Genomic DNA, 26440 nt, shown 5'->3' with positions numbered 1-26440 from the left:
CTGTCAAGAATCCATTCCCGGGTATCCTTCACGGTGAAGCCAACTGCCTCCTCGCTCGAAGACGATGAAGCATCGGAGTCCATCATCTCTAAGTGCACAAATGCAGGAGTCTTTGCAGCTGAGGCTGAAGAATCAGCACTCTTCCCAGTCCGCTTAGGACACTTCCTCCAATAGTGGCCTTTCTCGGCACAATCATTGCAGGATCGTTCGGCCTTCAGCTTCTCTCGTTCTGTGTCGGGCTTCTTCTCAGAAGACTTCTCCGGTGAAGCCTTTCCTTTGCCCTTGTTGTTATTCCGGCCTTTCGACCGTTGGCCAGTTAAGGCCTCCGAACCTCCGCTATGAGGAGGGTTCGTGAAACGTTCCTCCTGGTCCAAGACCATGGGCACAAGCTCCTCCCAACAAGTAATGGTGCTGAGCCTGCCACTCGTAATCAAAGAGGAGTAGAAAGCGGAATACTGAGCAAGTAAGTGGGACAGCAAAGTAATGGCCATGTCTTCAAATGATATCTCCTTCCCAGCCTGGAGGACTTCCTGCTGAAGAGTCTGCAGCTTGTTAATGTGCTCCCGCATCGTCGATGACTTTGCAGGGTTCATAACCACTTCCAAGGAGATCCTCTTCATGTGTGATACCCTGTGATATGCAGCGGAAGTCTTTGTATTGGAAGATCCTGTCACACAGATGCTCACACCGTCTTCTGTATCCTGAGTTTCATGAGTTTAGCAATCCACTTTAATTACTTCAAACTTTAAAGAGATATGAGAGAGAGAGATGAGAACTGTACACCAGATTGGGTCCCGAATTACCCACTGAAGGGCCCCCTATCCCGATAACAAGATAGTATTTGCTTTATTTCTTTAGAGAGAATGACTGTGGACTGTAGATAAGCCAAACGCAAGATCTCGGAGGATCGGAGCTTGGCTGAACTGTACACCGCTGTAGAAACACCTCGATGAACTGATCTCGAGCCTATGCACTCTTCCCAAGGGCATGAGGAAGGGCTGCACACCTGAGGCTGAGAAAAGAAGAAGGTGGACTGTTCTACGCTATGTTAGAATGTTGTAAACACTTATGAATGCTGTGTTACCTTCACCAGATGACTGCTGCATGTATGGATGATGCACAGAAGGCTGGATACTGATGCAAACTGTTGATTCAGGGCTGGAAACTGCTGCAAACTGTTGATTCAGGGCTGGAAACTGCTGTGGACAGAAACGCAGACCTACAGAGAGATGCTGTTGGACTGAAACGCATGAGAAAACTGAGGCTGCAGGCTGCTGCTGTACGGCTGGACAGAAACGCAGAGAAGCTGCTGTACGGCTGGACAAAAATGCAGGTCTGCTGGGCTGATTGCTGGCGTTGAACTGAGGCTTGACTGTATGCTGAATCAAGGCTAATTTGGTGCTGAATCAGGGCTGCTTTGATGCTGAAGACAGGCGCCTAGGGCTGACTGAAGCAAGGGGTTCTCAAGGGCTGGAGAAGCAAGCTTATGAGCTCCAAGGAGGGCTGAGGAGGAGAGCTCTTAGCACAATGAAGACTGAATGAGAAACTAAGCCCTATGCAAGCCTATTTATACTAACTGGAGGTTGGTCATTTAATAAAGTTTATATTTATAAATGCCCAATAATGCAAATAATGCTAAATAAAAACTACTAAATATGGGAAAAATACCAGATAAATCCTAGTAAATTCCCTAAGGCTTCTGGGATGTTCTAAATGATGCACAGGCATATGAATGCATATTATGCAGGATGCAGAGTGCTTTCTGATGCAAACCCTAAGGCTTCTACTGACTCTACATGCATGAATGATTCTCTCCAAGTGGGTTAAGGGACTTGACTGACTGACTGACCCACTATGGCTGAGGAATGACCTACGTAGCTCGTGCCTGACTTATCCTCGATTGAGGATGTACAATGGGGTCACGGCGTACGACAATTATCATCCTATTGGGTTCTAAAACTGTACAACTGTTGCACTTCTGATGATGAGCCATCTTGTCACCATGCACTGAGTGCAGAGTGCATGTGACATTCCCTCCTGATTGGCGGCAGATTCATGGCTTCCAAGTAGTCCGCCAATAACTGGGGGTACTCCTGGAAGAACTCCTCGTCGAGCCAAACGGCTTCGTGGGTGCCTCGATCTCGGAATTTCGTATAGAACTGACGAATCCGTCGACCGAAACCATGCTTCCATCGATGAAGAAGGATCTGCTCATGCTCAATCACTTCTGCCTCGTCTACCACGTCTGGCTGTTGTTCATCTGAAACATCAAACACTTCTGGACCAACATATGGTTTTAGCCAAGAAACATGGAAAACATCATGCATTGTCCAACTGGCAGGCAACTTTAATTTCATGGAGACATCACTTAACTTCTTAACTATTGGAAAAGGGCCAAAACTACGGAATGAAAGCTTGGGACAACGTTTGCCCGCTTGTTTCAATCTTTGCTTCATGATACGCAGATAGACCCAATCCCCTTCTTTGAAGTGGACATCTCGTCTAGACTTATTTGCCTGTCTGCTATATGCTTCCTGAGCTTTGGTCAAGCGGTCCTTGACTGACTCAATGATCTCGGAAAATGCTTACGTGGTTTTATTAGCCTCTAAAGATGGAGACACCATTCTCGTCAAAAGAGAAGAAAAACGGCACCAAAGGCTGCTTCATATGGAGTCCGTCCGACACTGGATGAATGAGTGTCGTTTAAGATAGCTTGGACCAATGGAAGATAGTGCTCCCATTTGGACTGCTGGTCATGACAGTATGACTTGAGGACATCAAAGGCCAACTAGTTATAAATTTCTGTCTGGCCATCTGTCTGGGGATGGAATGCACTAGACAACTGCAACTTAGTTCCGAAGTTTTCAAATAATGCCCTCCAGAAATGCGCGGTAAACTTGGAATCTCTGTCTGATGTTATGGTGCTAGGCAAACCACAAATTGGATACCAATGCTTGAGAAGCAGACGGGCTACGTCCTCGACTGTGGCCGTATGCTTGCATGGGATGAGCATGCAGAATTTACTGAAGTGATCCACAATGGTAAAACACTGAGTGTTACGGGATCCAGTGGATGCTGGTAGAGGCCCTACAAAGTCCATAGATATGTCGATGAAAGGTCCGTCGGGGATAGGCAAAGGTTGAAGTAAACCTGCCTTCTTCGTATGGGGAACCTTGACTTTTTGACAAATCTTACAAGCTTGTACATGTGCATAGACATCACGCCTCATCTTTGGCCAATAAAAGGACCGTTCTAATTTCTCGAGGGTACTGTTGATACCCCTATGTCCTCCAACTAAGGAGTCATGGGCATCGTGGAGAAGAGCAGAACGCTTTTCTCGAGTAACACAGAGACGGTTCTTGTAGAACAACCAACCGTTCTGTACTGAATAGTGGCCAGGCTCAGAAGTGAGGGCCAAACTATACTAAGTACCAAACTCAGGGGAGTCGACATATTGGTCTTTGATACTATCCAAGTCCTTCCCCGTGATTTCGAGAATGGTAGCTTCTTGGACTGCCTAGATGCTGGACTTTCGACTGAGAGCATCTGCTAGTAGGTTATGCTTACCAGGGATGTATTCAATCATACCTCCAAACTGTTGGAAGATTTGACTCCACCTGGCCTGTCGATCACTCCACTGGGCACTTGGCATAGTCTGAAGCCACTTAAGTGCTTGGTGGTCTGTTTTCACTCTGAAAGCCTGTCCATAAAGAAAAGGCTTCCAATGTTTCAGCGCTGTGATCACACCCAAAAGCTCTTTGTCATATACCGAATAATTCTTTTCGGCGACATCCAACTTTCTGCTATAATATGCCACGGGTCTATTGTCCTGCTGGAGGACTGCACCTATGGCTACATTGCTGGCATCGGTGATGACCTCGAAAGGTTCGTCCCATGATGCTAACTTTAATACAGGTGCTTCTGAGGCAGCTTTCTGGAGTGCACAGAATGCATCAAGTGCCTTACCTGTAAAACTGAGACTTTCTGCTTGTTGCGAGTCTTGAGCAAGTCGGTAAGAGGTGCTGCAAGGCTGGAAAACTGATGGACATGTGTGCTATAGGCCTGACAAAGACCTACGAATGAACGGATTTCTTGGGCGGTCTTAGGAATGTCCCAATCTAAGATCTCCTGAACCTTTGATGGGTCCAGTCTAATCCCATCGGAACCGATGATGTAGCCCAAATACTGAACTTCCTTAACACCAAAGATAGACTTTTTGGCGTTTATGTAGAGCTGATTATCTCGCAAAAGTTGCAAGACTTTCTCCACATCTTTCTCATGCTGCTCCGCCGTGGCTGAGAAGACTAGTATGTCATCAAGGAATATGAAAACACACTTCCCAATGTGGACTGCGAAAATCCTAGACATCATCTTATTGAACGTTGCGGGTGCATTTGTAAGCCCAAAAGGCATGACTACGAACTCGTAGTGACCACGCTCTGTCCGGAAAGCTGTTTTTGGAATGTCAGCTTCAAAAATGCGGACCTGATGGTAACCACTCTTGAGGTCGATCTTAGTGAAAAACTTCGCACTGTCTAAACGCTCCAAAATGTACTCTATCTTGGGCATAGGAAACTTATTCTTGATAGTGAGTTTGTTTAATGCCCTGTAGTCTACACAAAGGCGTGCAGACATGTCCTTCTTTTGGACAAATAGGATAGGTGCAGCAAATGGGGAGAAAGAAGGCCGAATGAATCCAGCTCGGAGAAGCTCAGATAACTGCTTTTCTAACTCGCCCTCTAAAGTCTTGGAAAGACGATAGGAAAACCTGCTAGGAGGATCTGATCTAGGGACCAAATCAATGTGATGGTCCTCAAGGCGAGAGGGTGAGAGACTGGGCGGGAGATCGTCCCTAAGCATAATGTCCTGGTGTTTGGATAGGAGGTCTGCTAACTGAGGGATTGAAGATGTAAGGGATGCTACTAATGAGGGAGGGGCTGTTTGAGCACGAACATAAAGGAGTGCTCCTTCTGCTCCCTTGCGGATAGCTTGTCTGGCCTGGAGATGTGAAATCAATGGAATGCCAAGAATGCTTCTATCCCCACGAATCATGACAGGCTCAGGAAAACCTTTACAAATAGTAAAAGTGTCCTGTCCCCAATTGGGAATAGACTCATACCGACGGAACCACTGAATTCCTAAGATCATGTCACATCCCAACAGAGGTGAGACGATGAAATCTCGTTGAAATGAGGCCTTCTGAACTTCAAAGACAAATTGTTGTGCCTTCTGGGAAATGTGGGTGCGAAGACCAAGTGTAAACCCGTCCACATCCAGATGATATGGAACTAATGTGCAGTTCAATTTATTAGCCAACTGGGGAGAGATGGCATCTTCAGAACTACCCATATCGAAAAGGACTACAAACTGTCGGTCCTGGGCAGAGCCATAAGCTCGGATGAGGCTCTTTTGAGCAGCATCGCTCTCACCCTCCTGCTTAGCATCAAATACCACGGATGGCATAGGATGCATGGAAGGTAAAAGTTGAACTGCATTTGAGGTAGTAGGCGGGGCTGGAGGAGCTGGGGAGGCTGTGGCAACTGTGGCAGAAGGAGCTTTGGCGGCTTGTGCCGCTTGCCATTTGTGGCAATCCTTCTTACCATGCCCTATAATATGACAGAAAAAACATCTATTTTCTGACTGGTACTTCCTTTGCTCCTCTGGAGGAAGATAACCTCCAGTAGCATATGCCTGCTTTAGCCTTTTCATCAAGGGTTTTCTTAGGTTCTTTATCCTTCTTACCTCCTGAACTGGAGCTATTACTGCTGTCCTTCTTAGCATCTTTAGAAGATGCGTTACCTTTCCCTGTCTGTGCAGCTGATTGCTGCTGCTGGGGTTTGGTACTGGACTGAGATGCCTGCTTGGGCTTGCCCCCGTTAAGCTTCATTTCTTCATTCTGAGCGAGAGTCAGAGACCGGTCATATGTACTTGGTTCAAAGTTACGAACTGTGAACCGAATGTAGTCCAATCCACGAATGAATTGCTCCATCTTGGCCTGCTCAGATAACCCTAACTGATGTGCTAAAGTAATAACCTTACCGAAAAACTGAAGCACTGGGGATCCGTTCTGTCTGAGTCCATAGAACTCATCTTTCAGACCGGTCATGTACTGGGGCGGGAGAAATCTGGTCTTCAAGTCATGGACAAAGATGTCCCAGTCAAAGGCTGTGACACCTGTGGCCTGGTCTGTATGAATACTAGACCAACGATGCCACCAAGTGACTGCCTCACCAGTGAGATGGGGAGCCGCTAAGTGGACTGTGTCTTGTATGAATACTAGACCAATGATGCCACCAAGTGACTGCCTCACCAGTGAGATGGGGAGCCGCTAAGTGGACTTTGTCTTGTGGGTCTGTGATCCTAGCTAATGGAAAATGAGCATTAAACTGATGAACAAATTGATTAACTGATGAATGATCACACTTACCATCATACTTACTGAAGTTTGGTTGACTGCGAATGATGGTGGTTGATGCTGCTGCGGGCTGCTGGCTGGTGACACCTATGACTGGGGAGACTGAGGAGAGCTGCTGATACCTCAAGTGTATGGCCTCCTTTTCCCGTTGGTGTTCGAGTAACATACGTTCTCGATCAAGCTCACCTTGGTGTTCCCGAGCGGCGAGTTCAGCCTGACGCCGGTCTTCGTCGATCCTGCGTTGGGGTTCAGTCGGGTGCTGCTGGAGGTGTAGAAGGACGTGCTGCTGCTGCCTCCAAGAGTTGGAGACGCTCCATGAGCAGCTCGTTCTGAGATCTAAGAAGAGCTATGGTGTCTGCTGTAGGCGGAAGAACAAGGTCTCCTTCGGGGGAGACGTCTTCCGGTTGATGAGTACTCTCTCCTGTAGACAGGATGCTGAAGTCGGTGGTCGTGCCGGAATGCAATCTAACCATCCAAGGATGCCCCCACGCTAGGATACGGTGTGTGTGGACAATCTGAATCTGATACCAATGTGATATGCAGCGGAAGTCTTTGTATTGGAAGATCCTGTCACACAGATGCTCACACCGTCTTCTGTATCCTGAGTTTCGTGAGTTTAGCAATCCACTTTAATTACTTCAAACTTTAAAGAGATATGAGAACTGTACACCAGATTGGGTCCCGAATTACCCATTGAAGGGCCCCCTATCCTGATAACGAGATAGTATTTGCTTTATTTCTTTAGAGAGAATGACTGTGGACTGTAGATAAGCCAAACGCAAGATCTCGGAGGATCGGAGCTTGGCTGAACTGTACACGGCTGTAGAAACACCTCGATGAACTGATCTCGAGCCTATGCACTCTTCCCAAGGGCATGAGGAAGGGCTGCACACCTGAGGCTGAGAAAAGAAGAAGGTGGACTGTTCTACGCTATGTTAGAATGCTGCAAACACTTATGAATGCTGTGTTACCTTCACCAGATGACTGCTGCATGTATGGATGATGCACAGAAGGCTGGATACTGATGCAAACTGTTGATTCAGGGCTGGAAACTGCTGCAAACTGTTGATTCAGGGCTGGAAACTGCTGTGGACAGAAACGCAGACCTACAGAGATGCTGTTGGACTGAAACGCATGAGACAACTGAGGCTGCAGGCTGCTGCTGTACGGCTGGACAAAAACGCAGGTCTGCTGGGCTGATTGCTAGCGTTGAACTGAGGCTTGACTGTATGCTGAATCGAGGCTGATTTGGTGCTGAATCAGGGCTGCTTTGATGCTGAAGACATGCGCCTAGGGCTGACTGAAGCAAGGGTTCTCAAGGGCTGGAGAAGCAAGCTTATGAGCTCCAAGGGCTGGATTAGTCTAGGGCTGAAGGCAAGGATGCTCCTAGGGCTGAGGAGGAGAGCTCTTAGCACAATGAAGACTGAATGAGAAACTAAGCCCTATGCAAGCCTATTTATACTAACTGGAGGTTGGTCATTTAATAAAGTTTATATTTATAAATGCCCAATAATGCAAATAATGCTAAATAAATACTATTAAATATGGAAAAAATACCAGATAAATCCTAGTAAATTCCCTAAGGCTTCTGGGATGTTCTAAATGATGCACAAGCATATGAATGCATATTATGCAAGATGCAGAGTGCTTTCTGATGCAAACCCTAAGGCTTCTACCGACTCTACATGCATGAATGATTCTCTCCAAGTGGGTTAAGGGACTTGATTGACTGACTGACCCACTATGGCTGAGGAATGACCTACGTAGCTCGTGCTTGACTTATCCTGGACTGAGGATGTACAATGGGGTCACGGCGTACGACAATTATCATCCTATTGGGTTCTAAAACTGTACAACTGTTGCACTTCTGATGATGAGCCATCTTGTCACCATGCACTGAGTGCAGAGTGCATGTGACATACCCTGTTATAAAGAGAAGCCAAGTGCTGCCATATGCCTCTGGCCAACGTCATGTGCTTTACGTGATTGATTACTTGTGGTGTGCAATTGAGGAAAATAAATGACCGAACCTTGGTGTTGACATGATCCCACATCTGTGCCTGTGCCTCTCGGTCCTTCTTCATCGACAGTAACTACCCTTCCTCTGCTTCCGGCATTGGAACCCCGATAACGATGAAATCAACAAGGTCATACGACTCCAGCACAGACTCCATCATCACCTTCCAGATGTCGTAATTGTTCTCGTCCAACTGACGGTCCACTGGGAACGTGGGGAGAGTCGGGATCTTCGCATGCTTCTCAGCCATCTCTAACAAATCTGCCATCGCGGGGATGTAACTGAAAAGGATAGGTGGGTGGGAAAAAAAAACTCTAAACCTGCAAGTGGCTGTCCAGCACTTTAGCCCGCCTTCCTCTTGCAACTTCTTTTCCCGAACAGTCCAAACAGTCCACCAATTAGCAACGTAACTATCCCCCTCTTGCTTAGAAAACTCCCAAGATCTATCAAGAGCCTAGGGCTCTGATACCATGTCAAAATATGCAGCGGAAATGATAACCAAACTTGAGACCACAAGAGCAAGTAGAGTGCAGAAAATAGACAGCACAAGAGAAGGAGAGAGATAGGCGTAAAACTCTTCTCTATACACAAGATCCCGGGAAAACTGAATGAATACAATGTGGGGGCAATGGGGCCTATTTATATGGCCCCATGAGTGCAGTCGGCCAGTAGATGGACAGCCGACTGGACCTGAAATGCCCACGACCTGAAAATACAGCAGTCGGCCAGCATATCGAAGTCGGCCATCACTCGTGTGCAGTCGACCAGCCAGCATATCGAAGTCGGCCATCACTCGTGTGCAGTCTTGTGCAGTCGACTAGCCAGCAGGGAGCAACTAGGACTGCCTGTGACCAGTCGGCCAGCATCTGGTACAGTCGACAGGTCCTACACACCCTGGAAAAATAGGAAAAAATGGGAAAAAAATACGAGGAGTGAGGAAAAATGATAAAACACCTATACAGGGCGGGCACACCCACAACAGAGGCCCTGGTGTCTAATAAAGACAGGAGATGACTTCTAACAGATCATTCCCGATGGCAGAGGGGGAAGCACTCCTCTCGTGTTCTTTACGTCCCCGCACTTAGTTTTCATCAGTTGTCAGTGCATGAGGTGTGCAAGACTGGCTTCCCGGTGGAGTTTAAGGAGCATTCTGTTGCTCTACGGGACTGCGAGACTGGCCAGGTTGTTTGGGAAGGCGGAGTGGAGAATGGTATATACAAACTCTCAGCACTCTCCTCTTTGACAAGTTCTTAGATTGGTGATTTGTGGCACTTTCGGTTTGGCCACTTGAACCCTTCAGTGGGTGATTCGGGACCTAATCTGGTGTACAGTTCTCGTATCTCTTTACAATTTGAAGTATTAAAGTGGATTGCTAAACTCACAAAACTCACGATACAAAAGACGGTATGAGCATTTGTGTGACACGATCCTTCTAATACAAAGACTTCCGTTGCATATTACAATGATCCTTGTGAGCCAGTTGATGCCTCTCTGTACCGGAAGCTGGTTGGTTCATTGATCTAGTTGCTGAACACCAGATTGGACTTGAGCTTTCTTGTGGGGCTGTTGAGCTCGTTTATGCAGACGCCGTTGAAGTCTCATTGGGACGCAGGATTGCGGATCTTGCGGTATCTGCAGGGCACGAAGGATCTTGGACTCTTCTACACCACTGGAGGTGAAACGAAGGAACAAGGTGGACTCCAAGGTTGGAGTGACTCAGATTACGGAGGAGATCCAGAGAAGAGGAGATCTACATCAGGCTACAGTTTTACCCTCGGCTCAGGTTGCCTTGTCGTCTACAGAGGCAAAGCACCAGGCTTCTTGTGGTGCTGCTTGTGAGGTTGTGTGGCTGCGGAGGTTGCTTGGCGAGATTGGGTTTCCACAGAAGGAGCCCACGGTCATCCAGTGCAATAACTAGAGCTGTATCGCTATTGCTCGGAACCCGATCTTCCACGCCCAGACAAAGCACATAGAGATACAATATCACTTTGTTCGTGAGAAGATCTTGGCTGGTGACATCTTGCTTCTTTATTGTTCGACGGAGGACAATGCGCGAACCTCTTCACCAAGTCTCTACCTCAGGCTATGCTCCGGCAGCACTCCAACTCACTCCACACTCCATCATGTATATTTTCCAGGGTTTATTGGTGTATACAGCAAAGTTACACAGCTTCTCTCTCTCTCTTTCATCTGTGTATTGCTCTCTACAGCAGTTGTCTTCATTTCCGCTGTGCATTCTGACAGTTGGGACCCAATCTCGTGTCGACTCTCCATCTTCTATCCCTACAGCTCTATCACCTTGTTCAGAGAATAAAGTGGATTGCTTAAACTCACTCTAACAACATAAAGGTATAAAGAAGCCCTCGTTGTGTGTCACACGATCATACCGGCCACATGCTACATGATTGGACATGCCATAGCATGTATGCCTAAATCTTGCGAAAGATTGCTTTGATGCATAAATACTCAACTTGTGGGACCAACAACCACGAGTTGTCTAGCATTTGTGTCCCAACAGGTAGTTGGCCCAGTTACGAGACATAGTCACAAGAAACGTTTCGTTTCGAGGTTTTTGGGTTTTGTTTCAAAAGGTTTCGTCGCTCAGCTAAGAAACCATGAGGTTTCAAAAAATCAATAATTTCATAAAGTATAAATGCTTATAGTAGCAATCTAAAAACATAGTGTAATGATGAAAAAATGGTGTCTTCTCAAACATCTGGGGGAACCGTCCTTATTTTGGTGAGGCATTATGGCAATTTTGTGTTAGAAGTCATCTCCTGTCTAGTTTCATACACCAGGGCCTTTGTTGTGGGTGTGCCCGCCCTTATGAGATGTTTTCCCATTTTTCCCCACACTCCGTATTTTTCCCCTATTTTTTCCCATTTTTCTGAGGCTTGGGAGGGCTGCCAGGTGATGCCAGGAGCACTCTGAAACTGGCCGACTGGATCTACATCAGTCGTGGGCTGTCAGAGTGCTGGCCGACTTGTTCTGTCTAGGCGGAGGCATCTGTAGCTGGCCGACTGCTATTTTCAGCAGTCGTGGACATATTCCTCAGTCGTGGGCTTTCCTGATGCTGGCCGACTGCCCTCTAGGGGAGTATATATAGGTCCTCAGCCCCCATGCCTTATTTGTATCATATCTCGGGATCTTCTTGTGTATATAGAGCAGAGTTACACGCCTACATCTGTCTCTCTCTTGTGCTGTTTTTCTGCCTGCGTTTTTGCTTTTGCTCTTGTGTTCCAAGGCTTGGTCATCATCTCCGCTGCGTATTCTGACATGGTATCAGAGCCCTAGGCTCTAGATAGGTCTTGGGATTTGTGTGAGCAAGAGGGGGGCTGTTTTGTGGCTGATTGGTGGACTGTTCTGGACTGTTCGGGAAGAGGAGAAGCAAGAGGAAGGCGGGCTGATTTGCTCGACAGCCACTTGCAGGTATCAGTTCTTCTTTGTTCCCACCCACCCACCCTTTTCAGAGTACATCCCCGCTATGGCAGATCTGTTTGAGATGGCCGAGAGACATGTGAAGATCCCGACACTCCCCACGTTCCCGGTGGACCGTCAGTTGGACGGGAGCAACTACGGCATATGGAAGGTGATGATGGAATCCGTTCTGGAGTCCTACGATCTCGCCGATTTCGTCGTTGTTGGTGTTCCACGGCCGGAAGTAGAGGAAGGGGAGTTACCGTCAACCCGAAAGGACCGGGAGGCCCAGACGCAGATGTGGGATCGTGTCAACGCCAGGTCCGTTCGTTTATTTTCCTCAACTGCACACCACAGGTAATTAATCATGTAAAGCATATGACGCTGGCCAGAGGTATATGGCAGCATTTGGCCTCACTTTACAACAGGGTATCGCCCATGAAGAGGATTTCCTTGAGAGTACAGATGCGGGTTATGAGCCCTGCAAAGTCGTCGACGATGCGGGAGCATATTAACAAGCTGCAGGCTCTTCAGCAGGAAGTTCTTCAGGCTGGGAAGGAGATATCGTCAGAGGACATGGCCATCACGTTGCTGTCACATTTGCCCTCTTCGTACTCAGCATTTTACTCGTCTTTGATTACCAGTGGCAGGCTCAGCACCATCACGTGGGAGGAGCTTGTGCCCATGGTCCTGGACCAGGAGGAACGATTCACGAACCCTCCTCAGGGTGGAGGTTCGGAGGCCTTTACTGGCCAACGGTCGAAAGGCCGTAACTCGGGCAAAGGGAAGGCTTCATCGGAGAAGTCTTCTGAGAAGAAGTCCGATGCTGACCGCGAGAAGCTGAAGGCAGAGAGGACCTGTAATGATTGTGGCGAGAAAGGCCACTACTGGAGACAGTGTCCCAAGCGGAAGATCGAGAAGGGTGAAGACTCCTCAGCAATCATGAAGACTCCGGCTTTTGTGCACCTGGAGGTGATGGACACCGATGCTTCATTTTCTTCAGGCAGGGAGGAGATTGGAGGACTCTCCGCAACGGATACTCGGGAGTGGATTCTCGATAGTGGTGCTTCCAGGCACATGACTCCTTCCCGTTCCGGTTTACAGGATCTCTGCAGGCTTTCTGGTCAGATACTTACTGGGGATACGTCCACTATCCCAGTTCACAGTGAGGGCAGGATGGAGATAGTTCCCGATGGCAGAGGGGGGAAGCATTCCTCCCAGGTGTTGTATGTTCCGGCACTTGGTTTTCATCTGTTGTCAGTGCATCAGGTTTGCAAGACTAGCGTACGGGTGGAGTTTGATGAGCATTTTGTTGCTCTCCGGGACAAAGCATCAGGCCAAGTGGTTTGGGAAGGAGAAGTGGAGAATGGAGTTTACAGGCTTTCAGCACTCTCTCTCCCAAGTCCTCAAGATTGTGATGAGTGGCAGTGTGGTAATAGCTACTCAAGTGTGGATACGCTGCAGGTGCGGGCTTTCCGGGACCAGATGGTGGATAGCTTGCCAGTAGATGGCAGCAGTTGGCAGGAACTTTCCAGTACTGAGGTTGGTAGTTCTTGTGTTCGTGAGTCAGAGGAAGCTGAACAGGTCACTTATGCTCTGATGTCTCGTCGTGTTCAGGACATAGCACTTCCAGTAGTTAAGGATGTTCTTTCCACGGGGACCTTTCGAAAAGCCAGGCAGGTGACAGGTGATTACTTGCAGAAGGAGGTGGTTTCTCCAGGCTTTGTGGTTCCGGATTCAGAGGGGGTGGTTGACAGGTTTCATCAGGCTTCCAGGACTTGTTTGTGCACCGTAACAGGTGTTGATCCTTGTGAGCAGTGTGATGTCTCTGTGATTCAGAAGCTGTATGGTTCATGGATCTGGTTGATGGACACCGGATTGGACGGGAGCTTCCTGATGAGGCAGTTGAGCTCTTGGTTGCAGATGTCTCTTTGGGAGGCAGGATTGCGTTTCCTGTGGTTTCTGCGGCATGCGAAGGATCATGGACTCTTGTACACAAGAGGGGGATTGCTGGATGGAGTCCGACTCCGCGGTTGGAGTGACTCGGTTTGGGGAGGAGATTCGGACACGAGGGGATCTACTTATGGCCCAGGAGCAGTTTTACGGAGCAGGAGGAGGTTACATTGCAGGTTTGGGCTTCCACTGGAGGAACCCATGGTCATCCAGAGGCACTTTGTTCGTGAACAGATCGTTGCTGATGACATCTTGCTGGAGTTCTGTTCGACGGAGGACAGTACGGTGGACCTCTTCACGAAGTCGCTCTCAGGATTTGCTCAGGCGGCACCCCAGCTCCCAGTGGTTGGTTACACAGCCAGGAGCTGAGAGGGGGTGTTAGAAGTCATCTCCTGTCTAGTTTCATACACCAGGGCCTTTGTTGTGGGTGTGCCCGCCCTTATGAGGTGTTTTCCCATTTTTCCCCACACTCCGTATTTTTCCCCTATTTTTTCCCATTTTTCTGAGGCTTGGGAGGGCTGCCAGGTGATGCCAGGAGCACTCTGAAGCTGGCCGACTGGATCTACATCAGTCGTGGGCTGTCAGAGTGCTGGCCGACTTGTTCTGTCTAGGCGGAGGCATCTGTAGCTGGCCGACTGCTATTTTCAGCAGTCGTGGACATATTCCTCAGTCGTGGGCTTTCCTGATGCTGGCCGACTGCCCTCTAGGGGAGTATATATAGGTCCTCAGCCCCCATGCCTTATTTGTATCATATCTCGGGATCTTCTTGTGTATATAGAGCAGAGTTACACGCCTACATCTGTCTCTCTCTTGTGCTGTTTTTCTGCCTGCGTTTTTGCTTTTGCTCTTGTGTTCCAAGACTTGGTCATCATCTCCGCTGCGTATTCTGACATTTTGCTTGATTAGATGCCACAAGTGATTCAATCAAGGACTCTTAAGAAATTGAAGAAGAGAAGGTAGAAATTGGAAAAGATTTAAGACATTGAAGGATGGTGTATGAAAAAAAAGAGGTAAGAAGACAAGAGAAGAAGAGAAAAGAACAAGAAGAGAAGAGGAGAGAAGAAGAGAAAGGAAGAAGAAGAGAGAAGAAGAAGAAGAGAGAAGAAGAGAATGAAGGAAGGAGGAGTAGAGGTGAAAGAAGTGGCAGAAGATGGAAAACGAGAGGAGGGAGGCAAGAGAAGAAGAGGGAAGGAAGGTAATGAGAAGGATATGGAAGAAAAACAAAAATAAAAAAGAATTTCAAAAAAATCAAGGGGGGGAAGAGAGAGAGAGAGAGAGAGAGAGAGAGAGAGAGAGAGAGAGAGAGAGAACGAAACCTAAAATTCGGGCGAAACTATCGTACTAGAGAGGTTTCGAGGTTTTTAAAAACCGTTTCAAGGTTTCCAAAGCTAGAAACAAGGTTTTTTGTTACTATGGTTGGAGGATAGTTATTCTTTTTTCAAGCTTTGAAGATCGTATTCAATGCCTTCATCAATAGTCCCGTACTCCAACACAAGCAAAGATCGACAAACTGTGCCTGTATAGATGGAGTCATGCAATGGATGATGATAAGACGAGCCCGAGCATCCAATATGCTTCTCAAAGCAGGGTCCACCAAGTGAGGTGTGGAGATAGCCATCCACACGCCGGCTCCTTCCAGCAATAACTGAGTGTAGAAAGACCATGTGTGATAGTTGATTGCTGTAAGCTTCATGGAGTCACAGACTTGGGAAGGATTGTAGGAAGGTATATGGGTAGGGATGGGAGCAAGACCCGGATGAAAGAAACTCAGAGAAGAAAGATTGGGAAGAGAAACCACCTGGGGAGCGAGAGCAAGGGATCCAGGCAATGAAGGAGCTGGAGTATCAACAGGAGAAGGACCAGCACAAGACAAATCTCTTGAAGCCATGTCCTCTGACAAGAAACCTTCTCTAAAGAAAGAGGGCTGTAAAAAAAATAGCAAATAGCCTCCTCTCAACCTGTGCACAACAAGGGGGGAGAAAAGAAGAAAGGGTGGGAGGGTGGGAAAAGAGAAATAGAGAAAGAAAATCTCTCAAGAACCCTGTCCTCAGCACCGAGAAGAGAGCTTCAGCCTCCAACATAAAAAATGCAGCAATTCAGCAATGCAGATGCAGATGCAAAAAATGCAGCACAATGATGAAGCCTCTGCTCCAATCAGAAAGCAACAGTTTCTTACCTGTGGATCAGCGTTTGGCTCTAATACCATGAAAGAAAGAGCATCACACGTTGTAGGCCCAAAGCACAAACTGTAGAAGGCTGGAAACCATTGATTATTGCTGAAAATGAGCACGAGGGAAGCCCGTAGGTGCTTACAAGCATAAGAGACTGTTGCTACAACCAATGACCTCCAACACATACGCAAGAATGGGATGAAAAGTGAGGGGAAGGGTTAGCACCCTTATATATCCCTCCAGAAAGCTAGTAGGCCAGCTGTAGTAGGCTGACAGCTGTCCAGTAGCATAAAATGCTATAAAATGACTTTAAAAATGGTAGAAAAATCTCAAATAATATCTGCTAAATATGCCATTGCAAGGTCTCATAAAATGAGCATGAAAAAAGGTGATGTCAACCCTCTAGAGATGATGTCATGTGCACAGTGGGTATCTACCGTGTGCTATACGCATGCAAGACTAGTTTCGAGGCTTGGGGAAGCTTGGAACTAGGCAGGCTGATTGACGAGCTGAGTTAGGGATATACTAACGAGCGGGCACCCAAGTATGGACGGGCGGGCGGCCAAGTGTGGACGCCCGATGACCGGCCAAGAGCCTATAAAAGGGTGGCCAAGGTTAGTTATTGTATTATAGAGAGTCTCGCGAGTTTGTGAGAGCTCTATGGTCTTGGAGCCTGGATCTAGTGCAGACGTGCACCTGCTTTATGCAGCCAAGGCCGGCAGCAGTCTCGAGGCCCGCGAGGGCAGTTTCGTGGCGGTATGGGACGTCGCGAGGAGGAGATTGGTCGGTACGTCAACCTAGTTAGCTCAGCTCGTGGCTCGGTGGGGACAGCCAAGATTGTGGGCTTGCCCACGGCTGTCATGGTTGGGAGGTGAGTCAGGCCTGCACCCCCATGCTTGTTTGTGTTCGTTTGTTTGCAGGATTCGAGTTTCGAACCAAGATCGATCACGAGGGATGATCCGTGGGGATTTGACAGTGGTATCAGAGCATACCTCGTGAACGAGCAAGTCGGTAGGTAGAGAAGAAGAGGTCGAAGTACGGTATGTGTTAAAAAAGCTTGCTGTTTTTTCTATGCATACTGCAGTTTTCAGTTTTGATATGTGTTTTTTCTTCATCAAAGTACCCCATGTTGATGGGAGATGGTAGTGTAATAGGGTTGATTTCTTTTTCAAAGAAGAGGCCTTGTGTGCAGTCGCATATCTTGCAGGAAGAGAAAACAGAAAAAAAAAAAGAAGAAGAAAAAAGCACGTTTATTGTTTTCATTGCTTTTTGGCGCATGAGAGAGAGAGCGAGCGTAGAACTGCTGGCGGGTGTGAGTCTGTGCAGGAGATTCATTTGGCAGGCGGCTCAGTGTGTGTGGGCAGCCAGCCACGTGGCCAGGCGGCCATGTCTACCAGGCAGCGCCTAGGCCAGGCGGGCTGGTGCCCAGGCCAGGCCGGCGCACAGGCCAGGCGGGCAGCGCCCAGGCCTACGCAGGCGTCCCAGCCAGGCCCTGTAGGCGGCCAGCTTACGTTAGCAGGCGCCGATTTCCAGCAGCTGATGTCAGGCGCAGGCTGGCGTGCAGCGCAACTACCAGCAGCCGACGGCGGCAGGCAGGGTCACGCCTCCAGTACTCGCCGTCAGCAGGCAGACGTCAGCGCTGAGAGGAAAAGCATGCGCCTACAGAGGACTGACGGGGGCGAATCCAGGGGAGAAAAAAAAACAAGAAAAGCTACGTTTTTTTTAGCTTTCGTTTTTTTGAGTTTAAATTTATTTTTTTTTTTAAAGTTTAACAGTCCTCCCCTCTCCAAGGTTTCCAAAGGTGTTTATTTTTTTTAAGAAAAGCGAATATATATATCCATATATATATATATTAAAATATATATATATATATATTTATTCCAGAAAAAAAAAAGAGAAAAAAAAACACAAAAGCTAAAGCAAAAGCTAAGCATAGCTTTTCGAGTTTTTTTTTTTTTGGCTTTTGGGAAACCTTTATTAACCCCCTCTAGTGGGCTTCTTGCCACACATCTCTCGAGTTCTCAAGTTTTCAAGCTCTCAAGCTCTCGAGTTCGCTCGCACTTTCATTGTGCAAAGATCGACTTTTCTCTCCGCGTACCCTCTTCACGATGTCAACCCAAGAATCAGAGTTGGAGCCCCTCGTGGAACGCGAAGGCTTGCCGGCTACGGAAGGCACTGACGCCGATCTTTTTGACGAGTTTGTGTCAAAATCAGATTTCCAAGAGTTCAAAGTAGCTCTCGAAGCTTCTTCAGCGGAACGTCAGGCACAAATCGCAGCCCAGATGCAGGCTTTGCAGAACTCCATCGCTCTATTAACCACTACCCTCTCTACTTTTTCGGGAATGGATACCTTGGCTTCTGCTTTAGGCCCCAATATTACTCCGGAACCGTTCGGGGGCGAGCAAAAGTAGCAAACCAAGGAGATCGTGGACACTTGGCTACACAAGTGGCAAGTTCACTTTCAGTTTCATCCATATGATGATGGAAAGAAGATACAGTTAGCAGCAGGTTTCCTGTCCGGCAAAGCTTTGCTTTGGTGGAAGGAACTGAATCCAAAGCCAATGACTTGGGCGCAATTTGAAGATATTTTCAAGAAAGAATTCCTCAAGAAAGAGGATGACTACGATGTTGTTGCCCGGTTTTCAGCTTTGACCATGACCTCGCAGCACCTCACTTATGAGGTCTACCTCCAGAAGTTTCGTGACTTGCAGATGAAGGCTACAAAGATGGATCCCACTACTCTGTTGGGGTTTTTCGTAGCTGGTTTACCCGACTCGTACCGATTACAGGTTAAAAATAACAAATGTAAAACATTGGACGAGGCCATTCATTCAGCTCGTATCTATGATGATACGATGGTCTCTTCCAAGTCAAAACCCGTTACCGAGCAGGGGAACAAGCATAAAAGAAAGTTCTCCGCATCTATGGCTAACACGAATGAAGGCAAGTCTTCGGACCAACCTTCGAAGAATACAAGTTCGACACCAGCGAAGAAGAAACGACTCCTTAGGGCTTTGAAGCTCAAGAAGGAAGGACGTTGTTTTATCTGCGAAGAAAAAGGACACATGCGTAATGAGTGCCCGAAGCAAAAGGGTACCAAGTCAAACGCAGGACCCAAGCCAAAGGCAGCTAACCAGTTGTCTTTGACAGGTACGTCAATTACTGTACTTTCTCGCCCTAGTACTTGTTCTGATTGTCTGTTCAATTCTAAGGTATTTGGCATACATGATCTTCTCCGAGTTTATGGAGAAGTGAATGGCCATAAAATTCACATTCTTTTAGACCTTGGCAGTTCGCATAATTTTGTTAACTACAAACTTGTGCAGAAATTGAGTCTTGACACGACACTCAGCGACCATACCTATGAGGTACGTCTACCTGCGGGCAGACAAGTTTGGGATCGCAAGGTCGAGATGCTTCCAATCCAGATTCAGGACTACAAAGATACTCTGGAATGCTATGTCATGCATCTGGAAAATGTAGACTTGTTATTAGGGATTGAGTGGTTTAAGACTCTTGATGTCCAGATAGATTGGTCTAGTCATATTTTTTCTTTTCAGCATAGGGACACCAAGTATAGTATTTTAGGTGATTGTATCCATCCCTCTCAGGGACCTCTTGTAAATACAATTGATTTTGGAAATATAATGAATTCTTCTTTGTATACCGCTTTCCATTGTGTCTTGATTCCACTTTCTTCTTTTCTCATCCCTTCATTGGATGTGAATGAATTAAGTGTGTTTGAAAGCAAAGAATTACAGAAGATACTTGATTCGTTTCAAGATGTATTTCCTAAGGAATTGCCACCGGGTTTACCACCTGAACGGGCAGTAGATCATCGTATTGACTTGATCCCTGGTGCTCATCCTGTGAGTATTCCACCTTATAGGATGAGCCAAGCTGAGGAAGATGAGTTGGCTAAACAACTCGAAGATTATTTGAGGATGGGCCAAATCCGTCCAAGTAAATCACCTTGGGGTGCACCTGTGTTGCTTAGGAGAAAGAAGGACAATACTTGGCGAATGTGTATAGATTACAAAAGATTGAACAAGCTGACCATTAAGAACCGTTATCCTCTCCCTAGATCAGATGACCTAATTGACCGGTTAGCAGGAGCGAAATATTTCACGAAGATAGATTTGCGTACTGGCTATCACCAGATACGTATTCATGAAAGGCATGTCGAAAGAACCGCCTTTCGGACTAGGTATGGCCATTACGAGTTTCTCGTATTACCTTTTGGGTTAACCAATGCTCCAGCCACTTTCCAGCAAATGATGAACGATCTTTTTCGTGAACATTTGGGAAAATTTGTGGTGGTGTTCCTGGATGATATTTTGATTTATAGTCGTACTCTTGAGGATCATGTCAGACACCTCACGATTGTCTTAGCTAATTTAAGACAGAATCGACTATATGCCAAGATGAGTAAATGTGAGTTCTTTATGACCGACATCATTTACTTGGGACACAAGATCACTAGAGATGGATTGAGCATTGACTATGACCGAGTTCAGAAGGTTTTGGACTGGCCTATACCGCGAACAGTGAAACAACTTCGTTCTTTTCTCGGTTTTGTTGTTTTTCTTAGGAAATCTGTACGGGAGTACTCTCAGCTCACACTACCGATGACCGACTTATTGAAAGGTCGTGGACGTAAGTCCAATCAGCCTATCACTTGGAATAACGATTTGGATATGGCCTTCAGACTTTTGAAAGATAAAGTCAAGGAAGCACCTATCTTAGCATTGCCTGATCCTAGTCGGCCTTATGTTCTTGAAACTCATGCCAGTGACTATGCTATTGGGGCTGCTTTATTTCAAGATGGTAGACCGGTTGCTTTTGAAAGTAAAAAGCTAGACGACACTCAATCTCGTTGGCCAACCCTTGAGAAGGAGCTTTATGCTGTGATTCATGCTCTCAAGGTTTGGAGACATTATTTATATGGCTCCAAGTTTGTGGTATTGACTGATCATCAGTCAATCAAGTATGTGTGTGATGCGGATGATTTGAGAGGAAGGAAAGCTCGTTGGGCAGAGTTAATGCAAGATTTTGATTTTGAGATCCGTTATCGGAAAGGGTCCATGAATAATATTGCAGATGCGCTTAGTCGGATTAGAGAGGTGAATTCTTTGTCGTTCACCGAGATTTCTACTGACTTATTTCAGTCATTGAGAGGGCTTTGCAGGACTGATAGTTATTTTGGTCCATTTTGGCAGAAGATCCAGGACGGGAGCTCATTGATTGACCAAGACTCGGTGACTGCGCAGTCTACCATTCAGGCTGCAGGAGGTCAGTGGATGATTCGGAATGGTTTACTATTCCGTAATGACAAAATTTGTGTACCACAGATCCCGGACATTAGGTCCAAGATTCTGAGGGAGTGTCATGACGCCCCTTCTGCCGGACACCCTGGGGTACACAGGACACTATCATTAGTGAAACACACTTTTTATTGGCCGAAGATGAAAGGTTATGTAGAAGATTATGTTCTCAAGTGTCAGATTTGTCAGGCAAATAAAGCTGAATGCTTTAGACAGGCTGGGTTGTTGCATCCTTTGCAAATCCCAGGTAATAAGTGGGAAAGTATTTCCATGGATTTTATTACCGGATTGCCAAGAACACATCAAGGCCACGATTCTATTTGGGTTGTGGTAGATCGCTTGACAAAGATGGCTAGATTTTTACCGACCCGGAAGACTATTACAGCTACGCAATTAGCTCGGCAGTTTATCGAGCAATTGTTTAGACTGTACGGGTTACCGCAGGACATAGTCAGTGATAGGGACTCTAAGTTTACGAGTGACTTTTGGAAACTTGTTTTCGAGAAATTGGAAACAACTTTGAATTTGAGTTCCTCTGATCATCCTCAATCTGATGGCCAGACTGAAAGAGTGAATCAGATTTTGGAGGATATGCTTCGAGCATATGTATCCAAAAGACAAAGTTCATGGGAGGATTATCTTCCTATGTTAGAATTTGCATACAACAGTACTAAGCATACGAGTACAGGGTTTAGTCCTTTCATGCTTATGTACGGTTTTCAACCAAGATCACCTGTTACAGTAGGATTCTCAGGACTTCAGCATGATGCAGCACGTAATTTTTTGCAAGATATGCAGGAAATGTTACAAGTTGCAAAGGAATCTATTAGAAGTGCTCAAGACCGAGACAGGTTTTATTCTAATAGACATCGTTCACCTAGAGAGTTCTCTGAAGGAACGATGGTGTATTTGCGAGTTCCGAAAGATTCCGAGACTTTACGGACAGGTAGATCTCCGAAATTATCCCCTAGATACTGTGGACCATTTCGTGTTACACGACGGATTGGTTCAGTTGCATATGAATTGGATTTGCCTTCTCATGTGAAAGTTCATCCTGTATTTCATGTCAGTAGACTTAAGGAAGTGCTGGGTGGAGCAGATCAGTTAGTTACTCCTCAAGAAATTATAGATGTCCAGGACATGACATTTGTTCCGCACGAACCTGAAAAGATTCTTGGCTTTCGTGAACGAAGATTGCGTCATACGCTTATCACGGAATACAAGATCAAGTGGAAGGATCGTGTTGAGGAGGACGCTACATGGGAGACATTGACTTCTCTTCAGAGAGATTACCCTGGCTTTTTAGTGAGCTCAGGAGTGAGCTCTTAGAGGAAGGGGAGTATGTCATGTGCACAGTGGGTATCTACCGTGTGCTATACGCATGCAAGACTAGTTTCGAGGCTTGGGGAAGCTTGGAACTAGGCAGGCTGATTGACGAGCTGAGTTAGGGATATACTAACGGGCGGGCACCCAAGTATGGACGGGCGGGCGGCCAAGTGTGGACGCCCGATGACCGGCCAAGAGCCTATAAAAGGGTGGCCAAGGTTAGTTATTGTATTATAGAGAGTCTCGCGAGTTTGTGAGAGCTCTATGGTCTTGGAGCCTGGATCTAGTGCAGACGTGCACCTGCTTTATGCAGCCAAGGCCGGCAGCAGTCTCGAGGCCCGCGAGGGCAGTTTCGTGGCGGTATGGGACGTCGCGAGGAGGAGATTGGTCGGTACGTCAACCTAGTTAGCTCAGCTCGTGGCTCGGTGGGGACAGCCAAGATTGTGGGCTTGCCCACGGCTGTCATGGTTGGGAGGTGAGTCAGGCCTGCACCCCCATGCTTGTTTGTGTTCGTTTGTTTGCAGGATTCGAGTTTCGAACCAAGATCGATCACGAGGGATGATCCGTGGGGATTTGACAGATGATATGTTCGAATAGAACTAGAAAGTCGCCCAGTCATAAGCAACATTGAGAAGTCTAGGGGTTGGATACTACGAAGCAGCTTTGTCCACAACTAAGTCAAATCAAGGAGGAGTCCGCCATCTACCAATGGATACCAATGAAGAAGAAGAATCGAAAGGGATCTTTGCATGCAAGTCAAGTTAAGAAGGCGACAATTTCAGATCCCGTTGTAGACAACCCTCCAAAAGTTTACAAGAAGTTCTACAAGAAAGATCCAACATTGTTAATGGCTTGTCCAGAAGCAACGATAGTCTCGTCAACAACATAAGTAGGATGGGATGTCACATGCACACCTGTTGTACTAGGATGCCACGTGGACATTCTGCTTAGTCAGTACGCTTAGGACACCATTTTGACGGGCACTATGCATGATCGGAGCCCTTGTCCAGGGACAAGCACCACCTAGGTCTAGGGTCCCGTCAATATAAGGACTCAAAAGTCATATTCAAGTCCCGCACAAGTCATATGTAACCCACTTGCAAGCTGTAATGATGTACACATGTCCCTAGGCAATTTATTATACCATTGATCAGGAGAACAATAATCGGGTTGGTAAGTGTTTAGTTGTGCGAAAGCCTTTTCCATCCAACATCAATAAGACTACTAATTATTATTTGAGGGGCCATGTGCCATCGTCAAACGCAGCCCATGCGAACCCAATTGGGTGCACAAAATACATGGAAAAAGAGGCTACTAGTGAAAGAAAGAAGCTCACAAAAAAAGGAGAAAAAAATACTTTTACATACTTTGTCCAATTTGCCGAAAATAGCCTATAGGACTAGCCTAACATCATCTTCAGGTCCTATATATAGGTGCCTTGCTGCCCATCATACTATCTCCTCAAGACAATGTGCATGCTTCAGTCCCAAGGCAAGCAATTGAAGCAAAACACAAGCAAGGACAGCACAGGGTTTTTCACTCTTTTGGATGCAGGTAAGGATGTACTAAAGGGAGCTTCGCTCTTGGGACATAAGTCATCACACACCTGTGTAGTGGTAGGCGAGACACCACTTGCATCATCAGCGGTCTCCTTTGCAAAGACCCTTCCAACTAAAATTTCCAGCAGCAGAAGAGCAAGGAGATTCCTATAGAAGGAGTTGTTAAGGCCATGGAGGATAACAACAATTCTAGAGGGAAAGTGTCAAGAAGAGTTCCGAGATGCATGTACTAGAGGGAGCTTCGCTCTTGGTCCATAAGTCATCATTCTACACTTGCATGTAGCGGTAGGAGAGACGCTGCTTGCATCATCGACAGTATTCTTTCCAGAGACCCTTCCACCACATTTTCTAGCATTAGAAAAGCAAGGAGATTCCTATAGAAGAAGTTGTTATGGCCATGGAGGATAACAACAATTCTAGTGGGAAAGTGTGGAGGACATGACTCTTAAGAAGAGTTCCGAGTGCTGCTCGTGCTTAGCAGCAATGCTCTTGTTGATGGGTGGCTTGCTGATTGTAGATGATGTCTTGAGTTTTCCACTCCAGCATTGCTAGTTGAAAACATATACCAAAAAATTTCGCCACTTCATTCGCAGGATCATCATGCCCTTGCTGAAAAGCACGAGCCTCAATAGACTCCAAATTTGGAACACTAAGAGCTCAGGGTATCCTAGCAAGACAAGTAGACATGGGCGCCATAACTGCATCAATACGGGATAGCATGCCGTTGAATTCATGATGAAGAGCTAGAACCAACACCAATGAGAAAGAGATGGTGAGTGTTGCAACCCTTCGCACTAAGGGAGTGTGGGAGGGATATAGAGGACACCAAGCACCTATACACCAGAAGAACCCAAATAGTGTATCGAGTCTGTTCTAAGTCCAAGCCATGCATCAAGAAACCAACAACAAGCTGCTAATCCCAAGCTCCATGGCAAGATCTTTCTATGGATTTGTTGGTTGGGATGCCGAAGAGCCGGTAATTCCCGAATAATTGCATTTTGACATTGGTGGATCAGTTGAATAAGAAAACACACCTCATCCCCTCCAAATCAAATGCCCAAGAGGTGGCCAAGTTTTTCATCCGTGAGTTGTTACAATGCACGGGCTTTTGATGCGGATCATCTCGAACAAGGATCCAAAGTTCACAAGAGCATAAATAAGAGGGAAAGTACAACCGACCTGGTGATTGATGTTGGTGCCATAACAGGTGGTTCTTCACCAGTACAAAAGAGGCTCTCATCAAAAGCAACTCCAAGCAATTGAAGACAGACCCACCTACGCGGGATGGACCGGCCTATGTTTTCCGTCAACAGGAAAGCCATGTTCTAGTCTTGATAAAGAAAACTGCAGTAGACACAAGGAGAGACCATAGAAGACGGTAGAATACAGAGCCACAATGGACGATCTATTCAAGATTACAAATAACTTACACAGAGGCACAAGCATAACGCATGGTGATTTTTAAAGAAAGGAAAAACATGCTCATGATCTCAAGCTAAAACTCAGCTTGGCTTTTACAAGTTTAAAGCATAAGCTAAGTGCAAATGGAGATGGGGTCTACATGGAAAGACCATACAAAAATACCATTAACCATTTTTTTCGTTCAGCCACGGCCACTGAGGTGCAAGTAAATCCTAGTTTTCGTGTTCTCGCCATATATAGGCACTGATGTATTTCGCAGCATGACTAATCTCTGTCGCGAAACCCTAGACCTAGTTTTCGAGACGCTAACTCTAATTTCTGAAGCAAAAGCTACCTCGAAGGTCGATTTCTCTCTCCCGCACAGCATTGAAGTACTGGGGGGAGCCCAAGATGAGGTCGGCTGTCAATCGCACCATGGTCGTACCCTAGGTAACAGCTCTGCAATCGATTCAAAATACCACCACAGCTCTGCGCTACCTTTACGGCGATATTATTTTCTAAATACAAGAATTTCTATCTCTTATTACTCAAGCTATTTTCTTCTTTTTTTGTTAAAGAGCTGCCAAAGCAGAAACTGGCAAGCGTGACCATCACACCTGGTCACGCCTGCCAAGTGTGAAGAGGCTCTATTGGTCATTGGTCATTGGTCAAAAGCTATATTTGTTAGAAGCTACACCGTTGTGTATGTAGCCTGACTACACTAGTCGCGAGCAGGACGATAGATTGCAGGTGTGTGTAAATCGTGTGATAGAGAGAGAGTCTAAGTGCCCTCTCTTTGCAAGCACCATCCCATTCCCAGACTGATAGAGAGCGAGTCTACATGCAGCTACGTTTGC

The 26440-nt window shown here is 46.6% G+C and overlaps 1 protein-coding gene across 1 annotated transcript in view; it reads right to left on the bottom strand.

Annotated features, from left to right (window-relative positions):
- Positions 1–26137, bottom strand: part of LOC147630266 (U2 small nuclear ribonucleoprotein A'-like) — a 50342-nt gene extending 24205 nt beyond the window's left edge. The window contains exon 1 of the mRNA XM_086810108.1: positions 25939–26137. Within this exon, the coding sequence (XP_086666234.1) occupies positions 25939–26020 (82 nt within the window). The 5' untranslated portion in view covers positions 26021–26137. The remainder of the gene's footprint in view (positions 1–25938) is intronic.
- Between the last annotated feature and the right edge of the window lie 303 nt (positions 26138–26440).

Source organism: Cibotium barometz, chromosome 16 (assembly GCF_041138505.1).
Source record: "Cibotium barometz isolate CiBa-2024 chromosome 16, ASM4113850v1, whole genome shotgun sequence".
NCBI lineage: Eukaryota > Viridiplantae > Streptophyta > Polypodiopsida > Cyatheales > Cibotiaceae > Cibotium > Cibotium barometz.
Note: the sequence above shows the minus strand (reverse complement) of the source record. Positions and strands in the feature narration are given on the sequence as shown.